Raw genomic sequence first — 27,501 nt, 5'->3', positions numbered from 1 at the left:
AGCGCACACTCAATGTTCAGTCGTTGAACGGTGGACACCAATGTACAACCGGCCACACTTACAGGCACAGCTTAGCCAATGCAATCATTCACTCATCGCGTGGTAATAATGTGTACAGAGGCGCTGTTGGCCTGTCACGCTAACCGTGTATGTATCGTACAGCACACCCGTGTTTCACCAGTAATTACAACCAGCATCATCAGGCGACAGCCAGATATTTAAATGTTGCGGGGTTACTCTCCAACATACCGGTGTGCTGTACTGGTAACGAATTGGCTCGCTTTGTTGACGTGACAAACCTTACTCATTGGCTGTGTCGGGTGGTGGCGGGTTTAACAACACGTTTATATTTACGCGATCTAACACAACACACCTCTTATGGATATTGGTAGCTAAAAGCCTACCTGTTAAACCGTAGGTGTGGGCGTTGTACAGCATTTGTCCAGGTGTTGTACCTATGCATGTTGAACTTCTAACGCGCCGTACGTAGGCAACCGTGCTAATCGGAAGTGCGGGGAAAGGACAACAAACGAAACACAAAAAGCAGCTCTAAAGAAATGATGGTTGTCACTTATACATTTTCATGACGTTTTAAGTGTTTGGGTGTGCAGTCTTTGGGTGTTGTACGTGTGTAGATATCGATGGATGTAGGCTCTACGTAGGTGTGGGTATTGCCATAGTAAATGGAGGTGATGGCTTTAGCTTGTAGACGTGAGTGTAAACTAGATTCGAAGCTTTCGTGACTGCAGGGATTACTATTTGGTTTTTTCGGTAAAGTCACGAAGAAATATAATAATTAAATAATAATAATAGACTTTACCGAATGAACCAAAGAGTGGCGCGAGCGTCGTTTTAAATGCGTGGCATCGGTGTTGTCGGCCGTAGCTTTATTATACAAGGGTGTTGTTGTTGTTGTTGTGTCTGTGGGTAAGGGCGCAAACGCTACTGTGTCGTTACACTCACAGCCTGTGGGTCACAGCTGATGCCGGCGGTCTGGCCGCTGGGCCCTGTGTTGTTGCGGGCAGCCCGTGTCGCCACAAGACTTGTTTGTGACGCTGATCGTATCTGGCGGAAATCTAAATGCGACTCATTTTTCGAAGATACACTGAAAGCGGGGCTCGGTCACAGACTGGCACGGAGGGCCACGGGTGTCGTTGGTGCCCAGTGGGGTCCGCGTGGCTCGTTGGCACGGTCAGGACTCGCGTGTGGCTGGCACGGAGGGCTCCTGGCGACTGCTGGTCCCAATCCCCGTGGGCACAGTCTGTGTGCCACGGACACAACAGCTTCTTCTCTGCAACACGCAACCAGGTCAGCTGCATCTGTCACCTCCAGAGGTCAGTCGTGTGCTTCAGACCAATGTGTTGACACAGTATTGCCATTGTTTTGTTCGCTTAAATATTTTATTGCCTTGTTTATACTGAAATCTGGTGGCCTGGCATGCCTGTTTTATTGTTCCTATATTCGGCGACTTGATTCATCAATGGGTACGTGCACATAAATCGACGTGATGATGCATGATTAAGATGCAATAAAATGTTTTCAACAAGGGAGGAAGATACGTAACATTGGCTCATTAAGCATTAATGTGTGATTCTATGGTCTGTGCGGTAATGGAGCGGTTAGCGCGCTGCGCTGCGAACCCGGAGACCCAAGTTCGATTCCCGCTCACGACCAACACCAGTGACGATTATCTGGACCGGTCCAAGGCCTCCCCTAGGTTGACTCGACCTAAAATGAGTAACCTGCTTCGGTGGGGCGTGGTGCTGGCTACCCACCCCCTCTTGCACCGTGCCGGCCTTCGTAGGCGCTACTCGCTAACAGCACTTGCCCCAACAGACTGTTGAAGACTATACGGGGGATCTTTGAATGTTCCTTTGGCTATCCTTGTTCTGACAAAATGTCGCTCGTGTATGGAGTTGGAAAACATCCCGAAATAGGACAACTGGAGATACTGCACTGACAGTGGTGCACACGCACCAATTACCAACACCAATGCCTTAACAAGAAATATAACATAAAAAATAGAGGATGTTTAGGGAAATGTCTCTTCTTCACAGCACACTGAGAAGCCAGAGTGGTTGAGTAGATAAGTTGCCCCAACAGTCTATTTTTTTGAAGGCTACACGGGGGACCTGTGAAGTCCGTGGGGGGCTGTAGAGACCGGCGCTAACCCCTTGCGTCTCTCCTGCAGGGACAGTGTCCAGGGCCATGCGGCCGCCGTGGGACCTCCTCCTCCTCCTTGTCAGCGCCTTGCTCGGTGCGCTGCTGGGTGAGTGGCCAATCTCTCATCCCTCCTACATCGTCCCCGCCGCCTACCTCGGCCACCTCTCACCAGCGCCGGATCAAGCTCGAGGAGGGGCCTGTAGCATGTTATAAAGGGGCTCTAAATAAATAAAACACATAAATATAAAACACATTTTTTACTTGCATAGTAAAGTAATTGTATTTTTTCCATTCGCTATGCAGCCAGATAATACGACAAATCGCTAACCTTAAACACGCAGTCGTTCGTAAAAGTTGAAGGCAGTATAGTACTATAGTAATAGAGCAAGTGCAGAATTACTGAACCGGAATTTATACCTTGAAAGCATTTAGCGCAGGCCCCTTCCAAGTGCGGGGCCCATAGCTACTACATATGTAGCTACTTGTGCTACGAGGATAATCCGGCACTGCCTCTCACCCAAGCCGGAGACTTCCCATGGGGACTGCAGGACCGTAGGGAGGTTTGGGGGGGGGGTAAGCAGGTCCGGGGTTGGAGGGCACAGACGAAGGGTTTCGATCACCTGGCGTTTTTGCTCCGAGTAACGTAACCTGGCACGCACCATCATTCTCCTTACCGACTCCCCTGATTCTCGAGTGACACTTGATTCGTAAAATAGATTCCTTGCGTCTGTCATCGGATGGTGCCAGCATTGGAGGACCTCTCGTGGCTGTAGACATCACGTGGACCAACTACATGAGGACACATGGCCAACAGAAAGTCAATTTATTGCTCCGCCGAACTTACGCACGTATTGAGCAAAATGTTAGACCACTTTGAAGGAAATGCAGAATGTTTTAATTACTTAGTACCTGCCCAAGACAGGTGTCTGATATTCTAAACGTAAACAAAATAAAAGTGAACACAAAGTGAAGAGACCCTATTTTTCAAAAGGAGGAGGGGCAATCTAATAGGGAGTGACCCACACGAGGCAAGCAGCCGTGGGCCCTAACCTCGCCAACCAGACCCCTGAACGAGCCATCCAGACCCCTAAACGAGCCATCCAGACCCCTAGCCTGGCTACCCCCTATCCAGACGCTTAAATCCACCACTGGAACAATACCCATCCTCCATTTGACGATTGTTTGCATTTTGAATCTTCTATTCTCACAGTGCTCACATTGGATCATTGGCCTGTGCATTACAGATTTCACTTCGGTTTTGACGATGTTTGGAATTGACAAAGATCCTGTTTGATATTTTTTTAAGTTGGATAAAAGCATGAAAATGTGTGCTTCAATACGTTGTTTGGTGGTTGTGGGAAATCAATCAAGGGCAACCCAAGTTACTTTTTTAAACCTGCGGTTTGTGGGTTTTCACATCTCAGATATGGGCTCGAATTGCCAAAGAGCCTGCCTAGCTTGATTAGCATCTCAATCTAAGAATAGTTTGCAGATGCAGGTGGCCATTAGCATACCTATAACCCCTGAAATATCTTACGGTATATTGTTGGCACCCTCAAGTCCTGAGGTTTTGAGGGCATAGGCGCATCGTCTTACGAGCCGTTTATTGGGACAGCATTTCGGTTGAAACCCACTTGCCCACGCCATGAACTCGTGCCTCCTCTCTGCCTGCAGGATGCATGGCGGAACAGCAGGTGCTGGTGAAGCGGGTACAGGAGGGAGGCACCGTTGTGTTGAACTGCACCGAGGCATCCGATGTGAACCACTGGTTCTGGTTGCCCGACTTTCAAGAGTGCGCGGAGGGCAAACCTGCCTCGGAGCAATTCGACGGTCGGATCGAAATGACGAGCAACCCCAACTGCGAGCTCGTGCTGAGCAACCTGACGGCGAGAGACGCGGGGAAGCTCATCGTGCCGGAGAGCATGCACCGGAACGTGGAGCTCGTGATCACGCCCGGTACGTGGCGTTGTCGCGATGTCGATCGAGCTGCCATGTATCGATTCACCCATCATAGACCACAAGAGGTGCCCAGATACATTTGGGGAAACGTGAGCTGGGATGATTTTTGTTCTGAATGAATGGACCCGGGTTCGATTACCGCTCACGGCCAACACGACGATAAAGTGAACAGGTCCTGGGCCTCCCCTAGGTTGACTCAAATGAGTATCTGGTGCGGTGTGTAAACAGTACTGGGGAGACAAAGTGGCCGGGCGTGGTTCTGGCCACCCACCCCCTTGTGTGCCGTGCCAGCCTTAATAGGTGCTCGCTAACAGCACTTTCTCCAACGGTCTCTTAAGGATATGCGGGGATCTTTGTACGTCTGTGTGTGTAGCTGTATGTTGGTTTGCGTATTTATTTGTGTGTCTGCTCTTTTAGCTTTCAGTGCGCCTCTGTTAGTTTTTTCTGTTTTTATTAGTGCATGTGAGGAGCTGGTAACCTCTCCACTTAATCACCTTATCAAATCCACAGTGATAACACCAAAATAATCTTGTGACAACTATCGTTGCATCTCTCTCCTCCGTTTGCTGGGAAAGATCCTGCCAAGGGTTATCCAACATTGCCTTGCCTTGCCAGGCAGCGCACTGAGGAGAGGCTTGCGGAGCCTCAATGTGGTTTCAGGCCGGGGCGGTATTTCACGACATTAGAAGTGTAGGGAAATTCAACAGGACCTACATCTCACCTTTATGCACCTGCTCAAGGCCTATGGTAATATAAGTAGGCCAGGGGTCTTGGTTACTCTTCGTGCTTTCGGAGTCCCTGACCCTTTGCTCACAATCATTAAGGACCTTCATGATGGCGAGCATGCCCAGGTAAATCTGCATGTTAGGGAGTCAGAGCTATTTTTTGTTCACCTTGGGGTGCGACTGGAATGTCCTCTGGCCCCCTACACTATTCAACCTCTTCGTTGACCATGTCGTTCGAGAATAATTCCATGACTAAAACCTGATGTGAAGCTTTCGTGACTGCAGGAATTACTCTTTGGTTCATTCGGTAAAGTCACGTAGAAAGAAAATAAATTTAATAATAGAATACGACGTTTCGGTTGCAACACAAGCAACCGTCTGTGTGTCTGTGTGTGTCTGTGTCTTTGTTTTGTCTCTCTCTCAAATTTAGCAATCTTTGGAAAAACGTAATCAACCAGGTAGGCTGTTGACTGTTGTGTTAGCCGACTCTCTTTGTTGAATTGCATTACATTTCTAAGTTTACTAGGTTTGTTTTCTCATTCATTCTTACCTGATGACGGTTGCTTGTGTTGCAATCAAAACGTTTATTCTATTACTTAATTTATTTATTTTCTACGTGACTTTACCGAAAGAACCAAAGAGTTATTCCATGACTGTGCTGGTGGAATTTCGATCTGGTATAGATACAACAGGGAGCTAATCGAAGCCCGGGTGCAGTCAAGGAATGGCTCCTTTTTGGTCAAACATTATCTGGTAATTGATACTCTACTGCTGAACCTGCAGTATGCTACTAAGATAATGGACATTTTTATTATTAGCTCCACAAAACAAAGTACCTACCTGAGTAAGTTATATCATCAAATACTACCCCACCCCTTCACTACCCATGAGTGATGGGCAGTTGTGGAGAGCATCGAGAAGGTTCCATACCTGGGCAGTGTCCTTATGACCAGCTGCGGTTTAGCAGCACTTCAAATCAGTCGAGCAGCATTATCTTGTCATCAGCTGTGTAGCCCGGTGTGGACATTATATGGCCTATTGCTCCATACAAAGCTCCCCGTGTCTGCTTGACAAGAGCTATGCCCTCTCTTCTCTATGCCTGCGAAATGTGAGCCCTTTAAAGGAGTAATTTTTCCGCTGGTTTAAAACATTCAGGTTGGTCTGCCTACACAATTGTGTGAGAAACTCACAGATCCTTGAAAAGTCAGGTCTTAATTCCATCAGAGAGCTCCTACGCAGACGAGGCTGCGTTGGCTGGGCCATGTAGCCCGCATGCCCAGCCACCGCATGCCCAGCAACCGCATGCCCAAGCAATTTCTATTTGGCCGGATACAGGGGGCTAAATGGGCGCGGCACGGGCTAGATAAGAGATGAACTGATGTGGTACTCGAGGATATGAAGCCCAGTGGACTTGCCGATGACTAGTAACAGCGATGTCAAGGTCTCCGTGGAGGAGGCTTGTTAAAGACGCTACTGGGCAATTGGAGGCAGTTGCCCTCCGACAACAGTGGAGGGCAGAGGAGCGACGCTCACAACAATGAGCTGAGCTCTGGGCGGCTAAAACACAGCAAGTGGTGCATCTGCCAGTCACCTCTAAGTCAGTTAACCCCATAACACCTGGGTCTATCCCGTTACCTGCCAGCAGCGAGCCTACGACACTTCACGTGACCTCAAGGTGCACCTAGCCTGGCACAAGCGCCGTGGAGACGTCACCACCACTTTAGTGGCGAACGGCGGTTGTTGTTGTCGTAGTTGTGCGGCGTGCGTAAGTGGCCGATGGTGTTCTGCGATAAGGTGGGCACGGCAGGGGGTGCTGGGTGTGCGTGTGTCACGTTGATAAGGCTGTTTTGCTTCTTGTGCAGCTCTTGGCTACGAGCGGCGTCCACGTGGTCACGCCAACGTTCAACATCAGCATTCAGGCCACCCGCAAAGCTGCTGTGTGTGTTAGTTGAATCGCGTTGCCACGATGTGGCCACAGTGCTGGGCATGTAAAGGATTGTGGGTGTGCCATTGCATTGTTCGTACATTTGCTCGATTTAAAAGGCGCGTTTATTCTAATTAATCTGCAGCCACGGGAGTACTGTTCGGACCTTGTCATGGGTCCTACGTTTTCTTGCCATTGAACGGGGCTCCTGATTCAGGTGTTTGTGGAGTCGACTCAGCTGCCAATTCTCATAAAGAAAACTTCCGATAGAAGAATCAGCGTGGAAGAGTGGCGATTTCAGAACCGGGCTTTTTTTATGCTGCCAGGAACATTGTTTATGGCGCAGCACATTTTCGTCTACAACTATTTTTTCTAAATATATTGTGAAACTTGATCAATGATTTAAAGTTTTCGTGACTGCAGGGATCCATACTCTCTCTTTCGGTAAAGTCACGTAGGTATAAAAGTTATCTGATTAATTTTTTTATTTTATTTTAAAAATTTATTTTATTTAAAAAATTTATTTTATTTTAAAAATGTATTTTATTTTATACCTACGTGACTTTACGGAAAGAACCAAAGAGTATTGATAAATTATCTTTTCAACGAACCGGCAGACTCCACTGTGTCTATCTTACGCTAATTGTGTTACTATAATATAATGCCAATTGCATATCTATTTTATAAATGTATAGTTTGAGACATAGCAGACTACTGATATCGATGATCCGACGATAATAATTACCAGGGCTTAACTTCAGCCTGGTCTATCCGAGTCGGAAAACTGGAAAATATTTCCAGACGCATCACCCCACATCCAACATCTCTCTCTCGCCACGGCCGTGGTTACTCGTTACGTGGTCACTCCAGTCAATCAGCGACTCCCAAACATCGTCAGTGATCAATTAACTCCCGATGATGACAATGAAGTAATTAATCGATGCGATGTTGTTAAAAGAGACTCAATTGTCTGATAACATCTGAACATATAGAGAGCCGCAGAGCTTGGGCAATTGTTGGCGCCGGCTCACTCGTTCTGTGGTTCCTCGCGCTTGCGTGGCTTTGTGGGATGTAGTTTACATGTCCTTAAGGGACGTAAAAAAACCTAAAGCTTATTCACGAACAACACAAATAAACATATATGGGGCCGTCCATAAATGACGTCACGCACCTGGGGGGGGGGGGTCAGACATTTGTGACAATGTGTGACGAGGGGGGGGGGGTGAGAAATGTGACGTCACATCAAAATGCGCAACTTTAAATAAATATAGAATTGTTATAACAACACTAATTGTGATAACACTCCTACAACATCAGAGTGCAGCGCCACATTAAATACGCACTACAATGACAATAGTTTAAAGCGATTTGAATCATGTTCTATTTTCAAAATGGAAATATGGTTTGGGGGGGGGGGGGGCAGAGCTTTGTGACGTCACATTTAAAGGGGGGGGGGGGTCTGACTTTTCGTGACGCCGTGTGACGAGGGGTGGGGGGGGCTCAAAAATCGTTCAAAACCGCGTGACGTCATTTATGGACGGCCCCTTTGCTGTGTGTCTGGCGTTGGTGACCTCAGACTGCACGGGGCTGCACATCGAAGCGTCTCCACATGGCCCCTTCGTGGCCAGCACGTCCGTCAACCTCACCTGCCGGCTTCCCCGGCACGCCTCGTCTGCCCCCCCCGTGCGCTGGACCTTCTTCACGCTGGGGAAGGGCGCGGACGAGCAGCACGGAGAGGTGGTGACGGCCAGCATGGAAGGGCTGTGGACCTGCACCGTCGGGGACCGCGACACCCACTTCTGCCTCAGCAAATCGAGTCAGCCCCTTTGCACAGTGGACACTTTTGTTCGACTTGCATCCCACTGGGATTTTTGCGCAGCGTTGGAATGCGGTGTTTTTTCTGCAAGACTTTGCTGTTTTTTTTACAGGATTTTTCCGTTGCGTGTAGTCACTTTAAGATTCTAGATTTGAAGCTTTCGTGACTGCAAGGATTCATACTCTTTGGTTTTTTCGGTAAAGTCACGTAGGTAAAGAATTTAATAAAATAAATGAAAACGAAATTAAATCACGACGTTTCGGGCGCAGACTGTCTGCATCAGCAGTAGGCCATGCTTTCCCACCTGATGATGGACGCTTGTGTGTGCGCCCGAAACGTCGTGATTTAATTTAGTTGTTTTCATTTATTTTATTTTTTCACTTTAAGATGTTTCTTGTTCATGCTTTTGTTTTGTTGCGGTTGCACCCGAGTCAAGAGCCGCATGGCTCACAGGGTTATACCTCATAAATAAAAAAACTGAAACTTTGTTCGTCGCCGCGCTTACGCCAACGCACGCCTCTGCGAGCGGCGCGAGCCGACACGGTGTGGCCTTGGTCTCCATGTCGTGCCATGCTCAGCTTCTGCGTCGAGGTTTTCAGTAATCAAGGTGACACCTTGGCCCATACAGTTGACCCACCCGAGTCGCCAAATTAAGATCAATTTGTGACGCAACTTCCAGCACGGACCTCCACTTTGGGTTGCTTCACACCTCCGATTAGCGCGGTTGGCTACGTACGGTGCGAAAGAAGTTCAACATACAAGAGGTCATCTCATCGAGATGCTCGGAAAGATACTCGCGAGCCGCTGTGTCTGCGTGCTGTGTTTACCGAGATGACGAATTGCTCGATTCAAGCCGCCACGTGTGTGCAATATCCATAGCAGGTGTCACGTGGCGAACACTGTGCACGTGGATTCACAGCGCTCTCTGTCCAGGCTCGTCCACGATGAATGGCTGGTGGTGCAACGAGACCAAGCTGCTGATGAGCGAGGTCGGTCGTTCTTCCGAGAGCAGCCTGTGGACCATCTCGTCGCTCCCTATGCCCTTGCTCATCGCCGTCTGCGTGGGGGCAGCGCTGCTGCCACTGCTGCTTCTGTCAGCAATCACTTACGCCTGCTTCATGAGTACGTGTTTCGCCGACGCTTTCTCGTTGATTTGACGCTGTTTAGAAGGGCCGGGGTAGGCACGCTACGTTAATTTCCACTTGAATGTAACGTCTACACGAGAACGCGTCTTGCAGTTAGACGTCGAAGGGAAACATGGGGAGTGGATGAGACCGTGGCGATGTGATGTTTAATTCGGATTTTCTTCACATTTTTTTTAGGGAAGAAAGTACTACTCTCTCCATACGCAACCCAGTAAGTCTTTTCACTTGCTCTTTTTTTGCTGTTTCAGTACCACACAGTGTGCTTGATATAACTCAATTCAATTTTAGACAGACATTTTCTACAAGTGTCCTGATGCACGTGTCGCCGATTGCTATGAATGTAACACAGGTACGACTGCAAGCCACAGACAATGCTGCCTGAAAAAGCAATGGCCGTACCCAACCATGTACTGGACCGTTACCAAGGTAGAGTGAATGTGTGTATTGTGAGGCAGAGTGAGAATCTCTCACACAGGATAGCATCTACATTGAGCTCGTGTTCGTTTTGTTGTTTTTGCAGGAGTGATATAAGTAGTTCGAGTGACGTGTGGTTTTGATGGCTCGTGGCAACGATGTGACGTGTGAAAGTTGGTGTGCATACATTTAGACTCACGGTGGTGGTGTCTTGTGAAAAAAAACCTACTCGATGAGAATGCTTGCTGCATTGTATGTTTAAAAAAATATTTCAATTGGGACGTTAAACTAATGGTTAATTTTAACGTCAGCCTGAAGCCTAATGTAAAATGGCTTCAACATAAAATTATGCAATGTCACAGTGGTCTAGGACTCTAGGCCCACTGGTAGTTTCCATCTTCGAGATAAATATATCATTTACATTTTTAAATAAATATTTCTTGACAGGAAACATTTTGGTTCACGTGGCGTGCTTTTTTCATAATATTCATGCTTTCTTTGGCACAATAAACCTAACATACGCTACTTTGACAGAGTCTATGGAGGAGGACTGTGGCGAGGAATACGTGCCGATGAGTGGTCTGAGTCAAGGTGCGGTCCCAAAACGCCCAGCACTCTGCCGTCCCCCCTACAGCATCACCGCTACCCATTACCAACGCCGCTACAGTCATGACCACTACACCTCCACCTAACTGAGCTTTGAAATTCCAATACATCAAGCTTTGAACTGCCAAAACCACCACCACCACTACATCGTAGCAACCACAACTGCTCATACCAGCCCTCTGCAGTCCATCAATGTTACCTGTACGGTATCTTTGAAACTCGTTTGTAAATTGTGCAATATTATTCCATAAGGACCCTGTACTTGTTATCTACATTGTTTTTGTTTTGCTGCTGTGCTCACGCACCACGCATCTCACCTTGTAAAATAGTCAGGCAGTTGGCAAAACGGGATCATCCTTTTAAGATATCAACTAAACTCAAACTTCGTATATTAGTTGCTAAGGTGCCAAAAACAATGCATTGTCCAATCTGTGCAATTTCACAAAACATGTGTTTTACTTCTGATGAACCAACAGCAAGTTCTGTGTCTTTGAGTGCAGGAAGTGGAACTGAGATAGAGATAGAATTGCAAGACTACGAGAACATCAGCAAGTCTGAGACGGGTAAGCGGGGACTTGTGATGCCTCACCATTTCCTTTGAGAACTCTTAAACCCCTAAGCCAATGTGTAACGATGTATTTAATTGCATTATGTGAGTTAATTAGTTCATAAAGGGCAGTGGCATGGCCGCGTGGCAGCTTGTTGCAGAGGCTCACAGTTCGAATCCAGCGGCCGGCCTGAAGCATATTAGGCACGGCCTGCAATTGGATTTATGCATCGCAACCATCGCCGTAATACTGTGAAAACTTGACAGGATCCTCATAAAAAAGTCATGAGACTCGGTGAGGCTTTTCTTGCGTAAAGAAACTAAAGAAATCACTAAGCAATACGGCTGAATTTCGATTTAAAGCTTTCGTGACTGCAGGGATTCATCTTCTTGGTTCTTTCGGTAAAGTCACGTAGAAGGGAAGTAATAAAATAATAAAAATAAAACATAATAAAACAATTCTCACGACGTTTCGGCCACAACGCAAGCAGCCATCCTCAGGCGAAGAATGAAACACCCCAAGCTTGGAGCGTATATTTAAGCTGGGTTAGAGGGGGGGGAGGTGGGAAGAAGAGCGCCTAAACAAAATAATTTGCATATCAAGAGGAATTCAGCATATGGAAAATGCGTAGGAGGTGGGCGGGGGGGGGTTCCAAATCAATACTATGCCCGTGCATTATGCAGGATTAGCAGCATCAAAGGGGGGGGGGGAAGGGGGGGAGCATTAACAAAGGAAAGGAATGTTAATAGTATGTAGCTGTAGTTACTAAACAACCACGTAAAAAACTACAGTATAAACTGCATGACAAACTAAAGTATAAACTACATAGCATCATCAGTAAACTTACTATACTCTACAATAAGCTGAGTTACTAACAGTAAGTAATACATGAAAAATTCTACGTTGTAAAAAATTATATAATATGCTTCCATCTAAACTTTATTCTCTTACATCACACGCGTCTATACCGTACTATATACTTCCATAGGCAAAACCAACATTAAATTACATACTGTATTGCTATAAACCACCCTATACCTTATACATTTTTAATATAACACTATGTATTATTCTACCCACCCTAATGTGTATCAAAATGGTTTATTACGTCCTTCCAGTGATTGCTAAGCCAGAATCCATCTTCTCGGTTAAAATTGTCTCTGTGTTTGTAAATGTGGATCGCCTCATGTACGAATCTCTCATGATAGCCAGATGGCTTGCAGAGAACCTCTGTCTTGGAGAAGTCAATGTCATGTGAGCCCACTGAGTTGTAACAGTGATCTGCCACGGCTGAGGTGTTTGTCCTACAGTGTTTCAGGTCAGCTTTATGTTCACGGATGCGGTCCGAGACATGTCGTTTGGTTTCCCCAATGTAACTGCTACCACAGAGGCAACTTAGTTTGTAGACACCAGGGTACTGTATGTCTGGAACCACATCTTTTACAGACGGTACCAGATCACGGATTTTATGTACTGTGTTGAATCGGACCTGGATCTTGTGTTTAATCAGGATTTTGGAGATCTTTTTTGTGACCCCAGCAATGTAGGGTAAGGTGATGGTCTTGAAAGGCTCCTCAACAGGATCCTTCTTGGTGGTTGGAGTGATGGCTTTGCGGATTGTGTAGTCGGAGTAACCATTAGCCTTAAGAGCTTGGCGTACGTGTTTGAGTTCACTGGAAATGTGTTCATGGTCGGAGATGCATTGGGCTCTATGATATAGAGTCTTGATGAGGGAATTCTTCTGGGATGGATGGTGGTGGGAATCCGGTTTTAGATAACCACCAAGAAGGATCCTGTTGAGGAGCCTTTCAAGACCATCACCTTACCCTACATTGCTGGGGTCACAAAAAAGATCTCCAAAATCCTGATTAAACACAAGATCCAGGTCCGATTCAACACAGTACATAAAATCCGTGATCTGGTACCGTCTGTAAAAGATGTGGTTCCAGACATACAGTACCCTGGTGTCTACAAACTAAGTTGCCTCTGTGGTAGCAGTTACATTGGGGAAACCAAACGACATGTCTCGGACCGCATCCGTGAACATAAAGCTGACCTGAAACACTGTAGGACAAACACCTCAGCCGTGGCAGATCACTGTTACAACTCAGTGGGCTCACATGACATTGACTTCTCCAAGACAGAGGTTCTCTGCAAGCCATCTGGCTATCATGAGAGATTCGTACATGAGGCGATCCACATTTACAAACACAGAGACAATTTTAACCGAGAAGATGGATTCTGGCTTAGCAATCACTGGAAGGACGTAATAAACCATTTTGATACACATTAGGGTGGGTAGAATAATACATAGTGTTATATTAAAAATGTATAAGGTATAGGGTGGTTTATAGCAATACAGTATGTAATTTAATGTTGGTTTTGCCTATGGAAGTATATAGTACGGTATAGACGCGTGTGATGTAAGAGAATAAAGTTTAGATGGAAGCATATTATATAATTTTTTACAACGTAGAATTTTTCATGTATTACTTACTGTTAGTAACTCAGCTTATTGTAGAGTATAGTAAGTTTACTGATGATGCTATGTAGTTTATACTTTAGTTTGTCATGCAGTTTATACTGTAGTTTTTTACGTGGTTGTTTAGTAACTACAGCTACATACTATTAACATTCCTTTCCTTTGTTAATGCTCCCCCCCTTCCCCCCCCCCCCTTTGATGCTGCTAATCCTGCATAATGCACGGGCATAGTATTGATTTGGAACCCCCCCCGCCCACCTCCTACGCATTTTCCATATGCTGAATTCCTCTTGATATGCAAATTATTTTGTTTAGGCGCTCTTCTTCCCACCTCCCCCCCCTCTAACCCAGCTTAAATATACGCTCCAAGCTTGGGGTGTTTCATTCTTCGCCTGAGGATGGCTGCTTGCGTTGTGGCCGAAACGTCATGAGAATTGTTTTATTATGTTTTATTTTTATTATTTTATTACTTCCCTTCTACGTGACTTTACCGAAAGAACCAAGAAGATGAATACGGCTGAATATCAAGTTTAACAAAAGGGCAGTACAACAGCGGCTTGGCATTCTCAAAGTGTGTACAAGGTTTTTTTTCAGACACAAAACAAGGTACAGTAATAATTACACATGACAAAATACGATACACAAAGGTTATGTTGACTACATTGACTGTGCATCATTCATCAAATCAGACAATATTGAAATGGTAAATGTGGAAAATTGAGCGACTCATTAGAATATTGAGTATAGTGAATATGGAGGACTGAACTGTAAAGTAATTCCAGACATGGGACGTAAGATTTCACCTTAAGCCCTGTTTTTTTACACTCTCAGGGAGTTATTTAAAAATCCATTCTTCCATAATCTGTACTTGAAATTGGGAATTTCTAGAGGGTTTTCAACATGTAATTGAGAAGACTTAAAAGTGGAGCAGAATGGCTTATAAACTAAAATGAGGGTCAAATTTCGATTTAAAGCTTTCGTGACTGCAGGGATTCATCTTCTTGGTCCTACGTGACTTTACCGAAAGAACCAAGAAGATAAAATGAGGGTCGTCCATTTGCCATTCAAAAGAGAAAGCTGGACCAACGCAGAGCGAGCAGAACCCAATGGGTATCTCCAGTGTGCTTCTTCACTCCGGAGTCCGTGGCCAGCATCCACTCGCATTGTTGTTATTATTATTACTACGGCTGCGTGTCAGCAGTTACTAACAAATCCTTCTTTCTGCACACATTCAAGTGACGTTCTGCTGTAGGTGTGTTTGTATTTGTGGGTGCGTCTGGTCATATATGGTCTGTGTGTGGTTGTGCGTATGTTGCCAGTATCTGTAAATGCAGAAGCGCAACCTCGCAGGAATGAAGATGTCTACTTCAACGACGACCTCTATGGAGAAGTGGAATGAAGTGTTACAGAATATTCCGACAGCTTCTCTTACGTGGGCGATAAAGACAGAGCTTCATGTCGAAGCGCCCGATTCATAATTTTGGCGAGACTGGCCGATGGCTTTTGTCGACACGTTCCAGAGTCAACGTCACACCAGAAGCAGACCCTGCAGGTCGTTCCCAGAGATGCGATCTACATCAACATCAGCCTTGATCTATCCACTGCTGGACGAATGCCTGCCCAAGATGTCGCCATCTCTCACAGTCTTGCGATGCAACAATGCAATTCGTTCCTACACACCACGAGCCAATTTCAACATTCTATCTCTACAGGATGCCATGACATTGTTATTCTTATGCTCTCAAGTTTATCTTTAACTCATGTAAAGTGTGAAAATGTTTGAAAGTTTCGAGGTGTTTTTTGTTTTTCAGATAGTTTAGTATAACTAAGAGTGCCAAACTAAGGTAATAACACTTTTCAGAAATCTTCATGTGGCCTATAAATTGTAAATACTGACCTTAACACATATTTATGCGGAACAGATTTAAAATGTTATGTTTTCCAAAAATAAATATGAATGCCTTTCATGTACTCTTAAAATGCAGCTTGTTTCTTCACAAGTTTTAACTCATATCTCTTTCACATCTTAAATTCACACACAACTGATACTTTTAAGGATGTTTTACACTTCAGTTTTTTACTCTACAAACGAAATTGGGTCATCTTGGCTAACGTGCTCATTTACGAGTGTTCGACATCTATGAAACCTCGTTAAGTGACATATTTGTGAACAGACAAAACGAATCAGGCAGCATACGTGCACTCAGGGCCTGTCTGACAAGCCATGGTGTCCACCAGTTGGGAAAAAGTTGTCTCCATGTTCGTAGCTGCCAGCAAAAATTGCCGTCTTGCCATAGAGCACCCTGTCAAAGATACAAACACATATGTACACATGCACAAATATGCTCACACATGTACACACATACACACACAATCACATCCCATTGTAAGTCATAGAATGAAACAGGATGTCAGTATTATCTTCAGATACCATTTACGATTTGCTGAAACAAAATCACAACTCAGTGCAAAGCTGACCACAGACCTACCTGACGTAGCTTTAAGTACAAGAGCGTCCTCCAGTTTAGCAATGAGTTCCTCCACTTCGTGGAAGGACCCTCTGGATTGTTGCTCTGCGCTCCGCTCCTGAGTGCAGCATTCCCAGCTGCCACCGGGATTTGGCTTTTCCACGAAAAGGTCTCGCTCGCTCGGCACAATTTGTTGGGGAGACGACATGAGCTGCTTCCTGGGGGACTGTCTCTTATCTGTGTTCAGATCCCGTCTCTGATTAGGAGAATACATTTGTCTCGTGTCAATACAGTCACGTCATTCCTTTCAATTACAAACATCTGATTGAGGCACGTTGCTCTTCTAGCAAAAATACAATTGTTGCATCTGGTAAAAATGTGTGTTGCTGCTTCACATGAATTGAGGTGATGCATAGCATGAAGCAATAGTTGACCTGTTGCGTTTGTAAATTATATCGGTACTCTTAAGTTTTTTCGGTAAAGTCACGTCGGTCAAATAATAATAAAAATGATAATAGAAATAAAATAATAAATCACGACGTTTCGGAGGCAACACAAGTCTCCGTCATCAGGTGGGACCGTCACAGCTAAATTTACTGTATCAAGTGAGGAAAAATACTGATACAGTAAATTTAGCTGTGACGGTCCCACCTGATGACAGAGACTTGTGTTGCCTCCGAAACGTCGTGATTTATTATTTTATTATTTCATTTATTTTATTATTTACTTTTATTTTTACCTACGTGACTTTACCGAAAAAACCCAAGAGTATGAAACCTTGCAGTCACGAAAGCTTCAAATCTAGAATTATATCGGTGTTTGTATTAAACTGGATGGATGACGAACCTTGCTACCAAGTCGCTTATGTGAGCCACAACGTTCAGACTTGTGAGGCTCAATGCTGTAGCCATGTAAGGCAGAACACGCATGTGCTTGCTGCTGGTGGCTGCCTGTTTCGCTGGGGCAATGCCGAGAGGTGGCAGGAACAACGGAGGTAGGATGAACCAGGGTATCTTCACCAGATCTGGCCACTACTGCACTGAACACAACGCTCTCCCTGGCCGCCACAGCCAGACACTGCTTCCCTTTGCTGGCGTGCCCCTAGAAACAGAGATACGTTTCTGCGTTTGAAGCTGGAAATAATGGTGAGCGGCACGAAATTTACATTACGGTAAACTCATTTTGAGCCTACTCCTCAGCCGCACAGGTTGCAGGTGCTGCCTGCGAAGTAATCTTCTTAAGTTTACGTTGAAAAATTAAACAGGTGATTTACTTAATCGTCAACGTGGTTTTCTTTTTAACATGGCATGCGGGGTAGCTTTTCATAGCTTTAAAATGTAAAACTGTAAACATAACCATCGCCAAACATGTCATTAGCTCTTATAGCTCTTTCTGCTGTTGCAGAGCTTATATTGCTTAATTTACTGTACTGCGTCCTTTTTGATGAAAAGCAACTGGCCGGGTACCGTTTGCAGTGCAGAGTGGCATGTGATGACGCCCTTCGCCTTGTGGTGTGCATTGTGGCCGAGCACTGGACGCTGCCGTGTGCGCTCTTGTGTGGGTCGAGGTCTGGGACTCATCTCTCGCCGTCCTTCCTGAAGCTCCACCTTGGCCAACACTTCTGCAGACACAGGATGCGCCTGGCCCAGCGGCAGAGTGTAACACACCAGTACACAAGCGGTCGCTTCACATGCCGCTCAAATAGCGAGATAAACCTTCAGCAATCTACTGTGGACAGTAGTTCAAAGTTGACTTCAACTCAACACCAAACTGCAGGCACGATAGGTGCTATTTCTGTGTGCATTTAGATCTAAAACAATTCTAAACTATGGTTGCAATTAATGAGAACGTATGAGTGTTTTAACTTATCGGAAAGAGGTCCCTGTTTAACACTTAAATTGTACACAGCACAGATGTAATATATTATACTCATGATAATGTGCAGGCCTTTAGAAATGCATTGCTCCACTGCTGGATTAAGGCTTCCCCATGCCTTGTCAGTTATGGGGATTACATATTCTTTGGGTCTTTCGGTAAAGTCACGGAGATAGGTTCAAAGAAAATAACAAAAAACTATGAAGTTTCGATCACAACACAAGCGGTCGTCTTCAGGATAAAAAAAGACGACCGCTTGTATTGTGATCGAAACGTCGTCATTTTTTGTTATTTTCTTTGAACCTATCTACGTGACTTTACCGAAAGACCCAAAGAATATGAATTCCTACAGTCACGAAAGCTTTAAGTCAAGAGATATGTGGATTGTTTGATAAAGGCTTCACCACGCTGTTGGGTGAGCAACGGTGGGGCCCAGGACCAGGTAAGATATCACTCACCACTGATGTTAGTCATGGCTGGAAGTCAAATGTAAGTCGCTGGGTCCACAGTACAGTGCGCCAACTCCTGCGCCACCACTCCATACGATATAATACTCTTACATGTGGCATCGAAGGTGTGCAAGCTCCTTAAGTCGTCCTGGCCTGGCCTTACCTGCTGCTGGAGTGGCTCAGAGCCGTGCCTTTTCAGGGGGAGGCCCCCGGCCACCCTGTAGGGGGACCCTGCCGAGGGGTCCATGCAGTGGCCATGAGAAGGGGCCACTGCCACCTCGCCAGTCGCACTGCATAGGGAGGAGTGGACGTCGTTCACGCGATGACAAGTTCTAAAATATGTCTGTAAGTGGCCTTATTGGTAGTCCTACTTATTTTGCGAATTGACCAAATATTAATGCACTCGTGAACACAATCTAAAGTGGTGAAACTGCACGGGCACTACTGAGAATTTGGTCAGTAAACATAAAACTACTTTTTTAAGCATAATTCTTAGACACTGCATAAATATGTACAAGTATAAAACAAAGTTGTTTTGGAACGTGTTGTTTAAATACCAAAGGTACTCTATTAATAGTTTAGGATGGTTTTTCCACGGTATTTAATGTAATTACAACCATATTTATACAATTAATTCGCTGTAGTAATATAGAGTTACAGAATAAATCATGATACTACCAAACCGGCATGTGAAATCAAACACACTGCGATTTTAGGCACACTGCACAGAAGCCAAATGTGTATTTAAACTACGATGCAAAATTCACCATGTGCATATCAAGGTACATGCAGTACAAGCACAGCAAATTGTATGCCAGAGGCTTAGTCACGCACACCGACTGAGATGGTCCTGCGCTGAGTGGAGAAGACGGGCAGAGGCGACCACGTCTCCATGCCTCCTTCGTGCGACAGCGCTCGCCTAGAACAATGTTCCTCACCTTCCTCAGGCACAGCCGCACGTCACTCCACACTCCACCCTGCGTGCCAACAGCACACCCTGCGTGTACTCATCGCGTACATGCACAGCCCTTTTGGCTACTGCCTGACCGGGGTTCTCTGACACCATGCGGGTAATGGGAGTTATTTGACCATACCTGTCAGCTGGTGACATTTGCTCAAATTAATTTCAGTCCAGAACGTTACAACAACAATATTTAAAAAAACGATAAGAGTGAAAAGTAAAGGAAAGGTAAACATATCACTGAATTAAATATGCAAACAAAACTACAAAAATGTATCTTACGAGGTATAGCCCACTGAGCTATTAGCTTATTTTTCAGAAGTGACCTAGCCACAAATGATAAAATTTATAGCAACAAAATTATCTAAATAATCTAAACGCATTTTGGTGACCGAAGCAGTTCTTCAGGGACTGATGATGGATTTTGCATAATACACAGAGGCCAAGTGCTTTTTGCACACATTTATGCGTGTTGTTTGAAACTCATGGTTTTCCGGCCTACACTACGTTTCTGTTATGATGGGTCTTTCTCATCATATGCAGATTTTAAATTGTGGAGTACATCTATGGCCTGACCGAGGTGCAGCTCTCCATGACGGGATGCGAAGGCGCATGCCACCCAGTGTCCCGCCCAGTCAGGAAACAGTTCTGGCACAAGTCCAAGTTCCAGCAGCGCAAACAGCAGAACCTGGCAATGACAGAGGTCAGTGCACATTAATTATCACCATCAGAATATTACTGCTTGCGTTTGGTGTGAAAGCTGGTTGCATGGCTGTGTATGGTAGCGTGTGGCTGAAAGTTAGCCTGTAAAAATAAACAATTTCCAACAAATAATTTCATACGCTTGCACTGTTGAAAAGCATTCGTACAATCAAGTAATGGACACAAAGTGGTAGGGGAAATCAGGCTTTGTGACTGTGGTGTTACTCTTGTATTTGTATGCATCAGGCACCTGAGACCCACAATTGGGCAAGTTTTGCAAATGTTACACTTGGCCTCATGAATGCTCCCCGCAGCCTTCATCATCCGGTACATTGCAGGCAACCAGAGGAAGAGCTGCGGCTCAGAGAGGCACCACCCTAAAAACTGAGATTCTGTGATGCTGCCGACAGACTCCTGTGTGACAAAACGCACAGGCACAGCAGGTTACTCACACATCATACGCCTGTCACAGATCCTCATAGCAGCATAAGCACACAGCTGTTGAGCTCTATATGTTCATGCATAAACTGCATTCTGCACGTAGTTTATCTTGTAGATTGTATGCCTCATGCACATAGGAATTCAATATGCTCAGGGGTTCCGTGGCTAATGGGTCGGTTTTATGGACGGAAAGTTAAACCTTGGAATGTTTGAATGGTAACTCACGGCATGGAAGAGGCTGGTCACCGCCATTTCAGCCGTCCCAAACGCACACCCCTCCCCCAGCAGTGCCAACAGCTGTGAAGCATGCACAAAGCATTCCGGGACTAAAAAAACAAATCCATTACCCTTTCCTGTTCAAGAGCCATATAGACTGTTAAGGATATGGACGTTAAACAAACATTACATGTTCAACTCATTTTCACATGCACACTCTACGCAGCCCCCACTTAAGTATACATTTCAACAGTATGCCGATATATAGATGGATGAATTGAACAATGAATGTGTATTATTATCATGGGAATAAACTTATCTCGTGCTATTTTTAATGTGCATGTTTAAGGTTTATCAACTGACATCATAAGTTATTTTTAAATTGGCAAACAGGAGGAGTCCATTATGTACGATGCTGCATAAGATTCACATAAAATATTATTCTTCAGTTACTTGTGGAACAAATATTGTACGTTGTCTCTATCCATGCAGCACCTGGGTAGTGTCCTGTAGGAAGGTCCTGACAGCGGACTTGCTCACTCCAGCCGCAACATCTCTCTTGCCCTGATGGTTGTGCAGCATGGCCCAATAAAGAGCTAGAAGACAATAAAGAAATGCTCCTTCAAGTGCGTTTCGTGGTTCACAAAAATGTTTTCAAATGGTTCTCAAATTACCATCCAATTTACCTTAGAGGTGCAGATGTAGTATCCCTACTGCTTGATACAGAATATTACAGTATTAACAATGCTCCAAATGCATGAAATATATCCTTACGCTACCGATGACTATGACAGCTACTTTTAACCTATACCTTTGGACTCAAAAGTACAGAAATGTTATTGCATGAAATACCTATAGCATTATAATGTGGAAGTACTGCAGATATTAGTGTGGGATTGAGCCCACGAAATTATTTTCTCTGTAGTCTGTCAAGACAAACTCAAACTTTATGCAAAGCAAAAGCACACAACACCACCTCTGTATTTGTGAGTCAGCTGCCCGGTGGAAAGGAGCAGCAGGGCATTCCACATGGAGCGGGGAGACACCTGGCCACTCTGCTCACTTCAAAACCACAGCACAGTCAACAGGCCGGTGAAAGTCTGTGAGGAATTACTCATTTACTCGTATAACTAGGTCAGAAGGAGAAATTCAACTTGTAATTTTTCAAAATGAAAGCGTTCTTACTACATTGGTATTTACAGAGCATTAATAGAATGTGTAGTCGCTGTAACATTTAGCACCGTACGCCCTCACCTGTCACATATGGCAAGTAGCAGGTTGAGGGTGAGCTCGCTCGCAAGTTCCCCATCAACATGCGGCAAGGGCTGCTCTCTGCTGGCCATGCCATGCACTTGCCGCAACAGTTGGTACACTTGCCGGACATTCAGCTCGCTCTCCCAGTCCACGGCGGAGGAATTGAACACCGTTAGGATTGTGGACACGCTCACCAGATGCACTGCAATACACGTAGAATATAAAGCCAATTTTCACTACCCGGTGACTTGTTTGTTTTTTGCATTTGAACTAAGGAAAATTTTAGAGAAACAGTGGCATACAAGTGAATATTTAGCTATGACAATTTTTGGATATGGGGTATTACATATGACCATGAGTGAGACTTAATGGACATTTTCTTGATTTTGGCTCTTTTAGAATTCAGGACTTATTCACAACTGTTTCATGATAACCATTGTGACATTTTACATAGTGATCAAAACTCAATCAGATTTTTTTGTGCAATCGAAGAGACAGCGTAAAATACCACTTATTATAATTGCAATTATCTAAAATTATGTGAACCTCGATAAAATAAAATATTTATAAGTTATTCATGGGAGCTATATATTTTGATAAAGAAAATGCCTACATTTAAATAGATACGAGTATGAATCCTTGCAGTCACGAAAGCTTCAAATCTAGAATATGAAGACTACATCACTGTTTGAGACAAGCATGTTCAAATGGACAAACGTTTTGGTCTGTTATGTCTAGTTCAGCACTTTGAATTTAGCCTCCATTTTCAGTTCAATATTTAAAACTAAATTATTCATGGAACTGAAGACATGACCTGCTGAGACATGTCGAGTTATCTAATTTCCCTCATTAAGGCACCTCTCTTGAAACTTCATTATCGCACTGCCATTTGGCAACACTATGCATTGTACATTTGAAAATGTATTATATTTATCAATGTTTACCTGAAAAATGGCATACATTGCTTAAGGATGTTATAAATATTACATAATGTGGCTATTTGTGCTATGCATTGGAATATCCCAGATATCATGTTTAAGTCTTTAACATTCTCATACATTTCTATTTTGTAGCACTGAAGCACTGCTGTCTACCCGTAACCCAACTCACACTATTAAGGGAAGGAACATTTTTATGAGATGACACATTTTACAGTTTTGGCAAAGAGACAGCAAATGTGGTGCAAAGATACTCACAGCAGCAGAATTTCTGCAGTGCCAGCAATTTTGCGGCCGTCCTGTACACAGCATAGCGGATTACGTTCAGCTGTTCTGTAAGTAGAAGACGCAGCAACTAAGCATCAACAGACTGTGGGCCCATCTAACTACGGGAGTATAGCTGGTGTAAGAATGGTATCGAATAGGCGGTGTGTGGGTATCCTCCTTATGCCGAACGCACACATTCAGGTTTGATATCTATTCAATTCGAGGCTACATTTCTCGCTCACATGAAATACTTTGATGTACTGTTTTTGTCTTGGTCATGTGTATATCAACATAAGCAAAAACAGGCTTTAGAACTCGTGCAAGTTTTAATTGCAAGTCCGGTCTGATACTAAGAAAGCACTTATCAGGCAACTAAAACAATGTACTGTATAACAGAGTGACTTTCTGCCTCTATGGCAAGAATGTAACTCCTTTGAGAGGAAAGGGCACATGGGGACACCATGGTGGCGAGACGTTAACTACCTTGCCTGGTATACAGGAGGTTGTGGGCGATCCTGACCATGACGCCTGTATATTTGGAGTTTGCGTGTTCTCCCTGTGATCGTGTGGATTTTTGTCCGGGTTCTCTGGTTTTTCCCTCCACATTTAGAAACATGCGTTGAGGGTATTTTGTGCTACCACTTTGCACATGATAAGCTACTTCGTTGAGCTATCATTTGTGCCCAGGTCGCATCTAAAAAATAGCTCTGTAGCTCAGTGGGTCTTATCTGGTAAAATAATAAATAGTTTAATAGCTCTGGAAAGTGAAATCTTTGTGAGGTCAAGTAAAAAAACGTAATTTAAACAAATGTGCCCAATTAAATTCTCAACTGATGTACAGATGTATCTCCTGCTTTCTATTCTCTCGAATTTGAAGTGAGACCATTTCTTACCCAAGTCTCCAAGAGCCCCCTGCATGGCAGGGTGGAACCAGTGAATCTGACCACTCGCCCCACTGCCCCTTCTGCCAACAGAAAAGCAAGCAGCAAGGAAAACAGCATCACTGTTAATGATCGTCACGGTTTCGAATAAATGTTACATGCCAAATATAAGTTGATTGTTGCACTCTACCGAAATAGGGTTTATATATTGTGTTTATAATGATAATGCCAGAAGCCAATAACCACTTACTGCACGTAGTATGGGACTCCCCTGTCTGTCTCCATCGTCTTCCATGGCCCATCGCTGTCACCGTGCCAGGCTAGAAAGCAAGGTAAATACAGCAACAGAATCTCATAGCAAAACAACAAAAGTCCCCTTTATCAAGGAAAGCCATAGTGATAACTCTTTATCAGTAAGGGTTCTGCATTGGGATTGTTGCTCAGTTCCATTAATGGTTATTTCACATGTGGGAGGAAACCAGAATGAATACCTGGTGTAATGCTCCAACATACAAAGCTCTGGCAGAATTGGATTCAAGAATCCTTTGCTAGACTGCCATCTCCTGAAAGCTCATAAGCGAAACCTTGTATTCGTTTCAGTTCAGTTTCAGCACTGCCACTGCAAGTGTCACTGGGTACAGCAGTTGTTTTGCAATTACGCAGTTACATTTTGTCCCGTGGTAACTTCTGCAGCACTGAAATTTACTCGTGAGGAATGCAACACAATGCTGTATGCCAAAGTGTGTGAGTAACACTGCTACAGTAAGCTGTAGTACTATGAAATCACTAATGTTTGTGAACAGCACACAATGTGTAGTTTAATATGCTGTACATAATTACTAATTCCATCGGTTCGTTTTTTGCATGCTGTATTATATATTGCACCTGAAAATTGCAGCTTAAGCCATTTGTTAATCCATAATTATTAATAGTCTGAATTATAATTTCTAATTAAAGCTTGGACTTAATATAACACACTGCCTGTATAATGAATCAACAGGGCACGTGTGTGCTGTACCAACAATACTGCATGTGTTCCTTGTACGGAAACACTATACAGTACGTTACACTTGACAGAAAGTAAACATGTCAAAGGCTCAAGTTATTGCTCTGCAGACTGAAGTATACAATGATCTATGTGTTACCCTTGGAATGCCAGATAAAATATCAGGCGTACGTGAATGTAGTGTTGCACATTAATGGCACCAAACCTGATACCTCTCATGGCGACGACTCTTGTGGTAGCGTCCAGCTTTAATGATGGCCAAGCCAAGTTGACAACATCGTTAAGTCGAACTTACACATCGACGAGACCTGGTATGTCAAAAGGTAGATATTAATGACAGATCTCTTATGTAAGTCACTGAAGTTAAGAGATAAGTGCTAACTGCCATCACGAGGTGAAAGCACCAGCAACCTAAAAGTACACCAGCATAGGAATATACCACAATTGTGACTACAATATTGATAGTCCCAATTTGAAATACTGTACTGTAATTGTTGAAATATTCTTCTTGGTTCTTTCGGTAAAGTCACGTAGAATGGAAATAATAAAATAATAAAAAGAAAACATAAGAATATTATCTTATTTTATTATTTTACAATATTTTTTTATTTTATTATGTTTTATTTTTATTATTTTATTATTTCCATTTAACGTGACTTTACCGAAAGAACCAAGACGATGAATCCCTGCAGTAACGAAAGCTTTAAATTGAAATGTTGAAATATTAACAATGGAAATCTATAAATGCATTAGTATTGTATATTAAGAATGTAACTTCAGAACATGTGACACTATTAAGCATAATATATCAATTTCCAGAGGTGTGGACTCGAGTCATGTGACTTGGACTCGAGTCAGACTCGAGTCATGAATTTGATGACTTGCGACTCGACTTGGACTTGCATAACAATGACTTTGTCCCACCTATGAGATGTGGACTCGAGTCATGTGACTTGGACTCGAGTCAGACTCGAGTCATGAATTTGATGACTTGCGACTCGACTTGGACTTGCATAACAATGACTTTGTCCCACCTATGAGATGTGGACTCGAGTCATGTGACTTGGACTCGAGTCAGACTCGAGTCATGAATTTGATGACTTGCGACTCGACTTGGACTTGCATAACAATGACTTTGTCCCACCTCTGTCAATTTCCCCAACGACATTCTCATTGATTTTGACAACATAATTTGTTACATTACCAATTTATCATTTGACAGAGGTAATGAGTTTTACAAATCAACAGAGCATGCAACGAAAAGACATTATGTAAGCAAGGTGCAGAAATGTACAGTATTAGGAATTATTAAAATTAAACACGTATAAGAATCACATTGTATGTCACGTACAAGAATCATTGTCACGTATAAGAATCACATTGTGTGTTATGTATAAGAATCATTGTCACGTACAATAATCACATTTTATGTTATGTATAAGAATCATTATGTCACGTATAAGAATCACGTTGTATGTCATGTATAAGAATCATTGTTTTTTATAAGAATCACATTGCATGTTATGTATAAGAATCATTGTCACGTACAATAATCACATTTATGTTATGTATAAGAATCATTATGTCACGTATAAGAATCACGTTGTATGTCATGTATAAGAATCATTATATTATGTATAGAATCACATTGTATGTTATGTATAAGAATCACTATGTCACGTACAAGAATCACATTGTATGTTATGTATAAGAATCACAATGTTATGTATAAGAATCACGTTGTATGTAATGTATAAGAATCATTATGTTATGTATAGAATCACATTGTATGTTATGTATAAGAATCATTATGTCACGTACAAGAATCACATTGTGTGTCACGCACAAGAATCATTATGTCACGTACAAGAATCACATTGTATGTCATGTATAAGAATCATTATGTCACGTACAAGAATCACATTGTATGTTATGCACAAGAATCACATTGTATGTTATGTATACGAATCACATTGTATGTCACGTACAAGAATCACATTGTATGTTATGCACAAGAATCACATTGTATGTTATGTACAAGAATCACATTGTATGTTATGTACAAGAATCACATTGTATGTTATGTACAAGAATCACATTGTATGTTATGTACAAGAATCACATTGTATGTTATGTACAAGAATCACATTGTATGTTATGTATAAGAATTACAATGTTATGTATAAGAATCACGTTGTAAAAGGCCGCGGTCACCATTGACGAGCCTGTCGAAAGCGGGCGGGGCGAGCCGGGCCGCGTCG

General features: G+C 43.7%; 2 protein-coding genes across 5 annotated transcripts; one reads left to right on the top strand and one right to left on the bottom strand.

Annotated features, from left to right (window-relative positions):
• Positions 1-1,011: 1,011 nt before the first annotated feature.
• LOC144723495 (uncharacterized) lies at positions 1,012-15,749 on the top strand. Of its 3 annotated transcripts, none has more exons than XM_078602487.1 (10): positions 1,081-1,308; positions 2,192-2,269; positions 3,838-4,119; positions 6,710-6,784; positions 8,348-8,587; positions 9,521-9,709; positions 9,910-9,943; positions 10,082-10,737; positions 11,253-11,315; positions 15,102-15,749. In XM_078602487.1, exons 2-8 carry the CDS (start codon positions 2,209-2,211, stop codon positions 10,287-10,289), a joined length of 1,089 nt encoding a protein of 362 aa, XP_078458613.1. In that variant the 5' UTR covers positions 1,081-1,308; positions 2,192-2,208; the 3' UTR covers positions 10,290-10,737; positions 11,253-11,315; positions 15,102-15,749. The 3 variants fall into 3 exon arrangements, with proteins under 3 accessions (XP_078458536.1, XP_078458613.1, XP_078458457.1); XM_078602331.1 differs by having other exon boundaries at positions 1,084-1,334; XM_078602410.1 differs by lacking the exon at positions 9,521-9,709 and having other exon boundaries at positions 1,012-1,334.
• Positions 14,297-27,483, bottom strand: LOC144723365 (dystrotelin-like). 2 transcript variants are annotated; one of them, XM_078602140.1, is made up of 17 exons: positions 27,413-27,483; positions 25,453-25,548; positions 24,485-24,554; positions 24,247-24,317; positions 23,345-23,419; positions 22,149-22,350; positions 21,871-21,956; positions 21,390-21,490; positions 20,904-20,975; positions 20,488-20,651; positions 20,112-20,223; positions 19,409-19,551; positions 18,738-18,864; positions 17,717-17,890; positions 17,097-17,351; positions 16,272-16,506; positions 14,297-16,085 (listed from the first exon to the last, which is right to left on the bottom strand). In XM_078602140.1, exons 2-17 carry the CDS (start codon positions 25,457-25,459, stop codon positions 15,967-15,969), a joined length of 2,013 nt encoding a protein of 670 aa, XP_078458266.1. In that variant the 5' UTR covers positions 25,460-25,548; positions 27,413-27,483; the 3' UTR covers positions 14,297-15,966. The 2 variants fall into 2 exon arrangements, with proteins under 2 accessions (XP_078458266.1, XP_078458336.1); XM_078602210.1 differs by lacking the exon at positions 17,097-17,351.
• Between the last annotated feature and the right edge of the window lie 18 nt (positions 27,484-27,501).

This window comes from Lampetra planeri, chromosome 1 (assembly GCF_965212315.1).
Source record: "Lampetra planeri chromosome 1, kcLamPlan1.2.h2, whole genome shotgun sequence".
Classification (NCBI taxonomy): Eukaryota; Metazoa; Chordata; class Hyperoartia; order Petromyzontiformes; family Petromyzontidae; genus Lampetra; species Lampetra planeri.
This window is presented reverse-complemented; position numbering and strand designations above follow the sequence as displayed.

Bases quoted from the DNA above. Each gene is read 5' to 3' on its own strand.
- LOC144723495 (XM_078602487.1), top strand. From the start codon at position 2,209: ATGCGGCCGCCGTGGGACCTCCTCCTCCTCCTTGTCAGCGCCTTGCTC. The intron at 2,270-3,837 runs GTGAGTGGCCAA...CTCTGCCTGCAG, and splicing joins CTTGCTCGGTGCGCTGCTGG to GATGCATGGCGGAACAGCAG. The intron at 4,120-6,709 runs GTACGTGGCGTT...CTTCTTGTGCAG, and splicing joins GGAGCTCGTGATCACGCCCG to CTCTTGGCTACGAGCGGCGT.
- LOC144723365 (XM_078602140.1), bottom strand. The intron at 23,420-24,246 runs GTAAGAAATGGT...TTCTACTTACAG, and splicing joins GGGGGCTCTTGGAGACTTGG to AACAGCTGAACGTAATCCGC. The intron at 17,352-17,716 runs GTACCCGGCCAG...CTCTGTTTCTAG, and splicing joins GCCACTCTGCACTGCAAACG to GGGCACGCCAGCAAAGGGAA.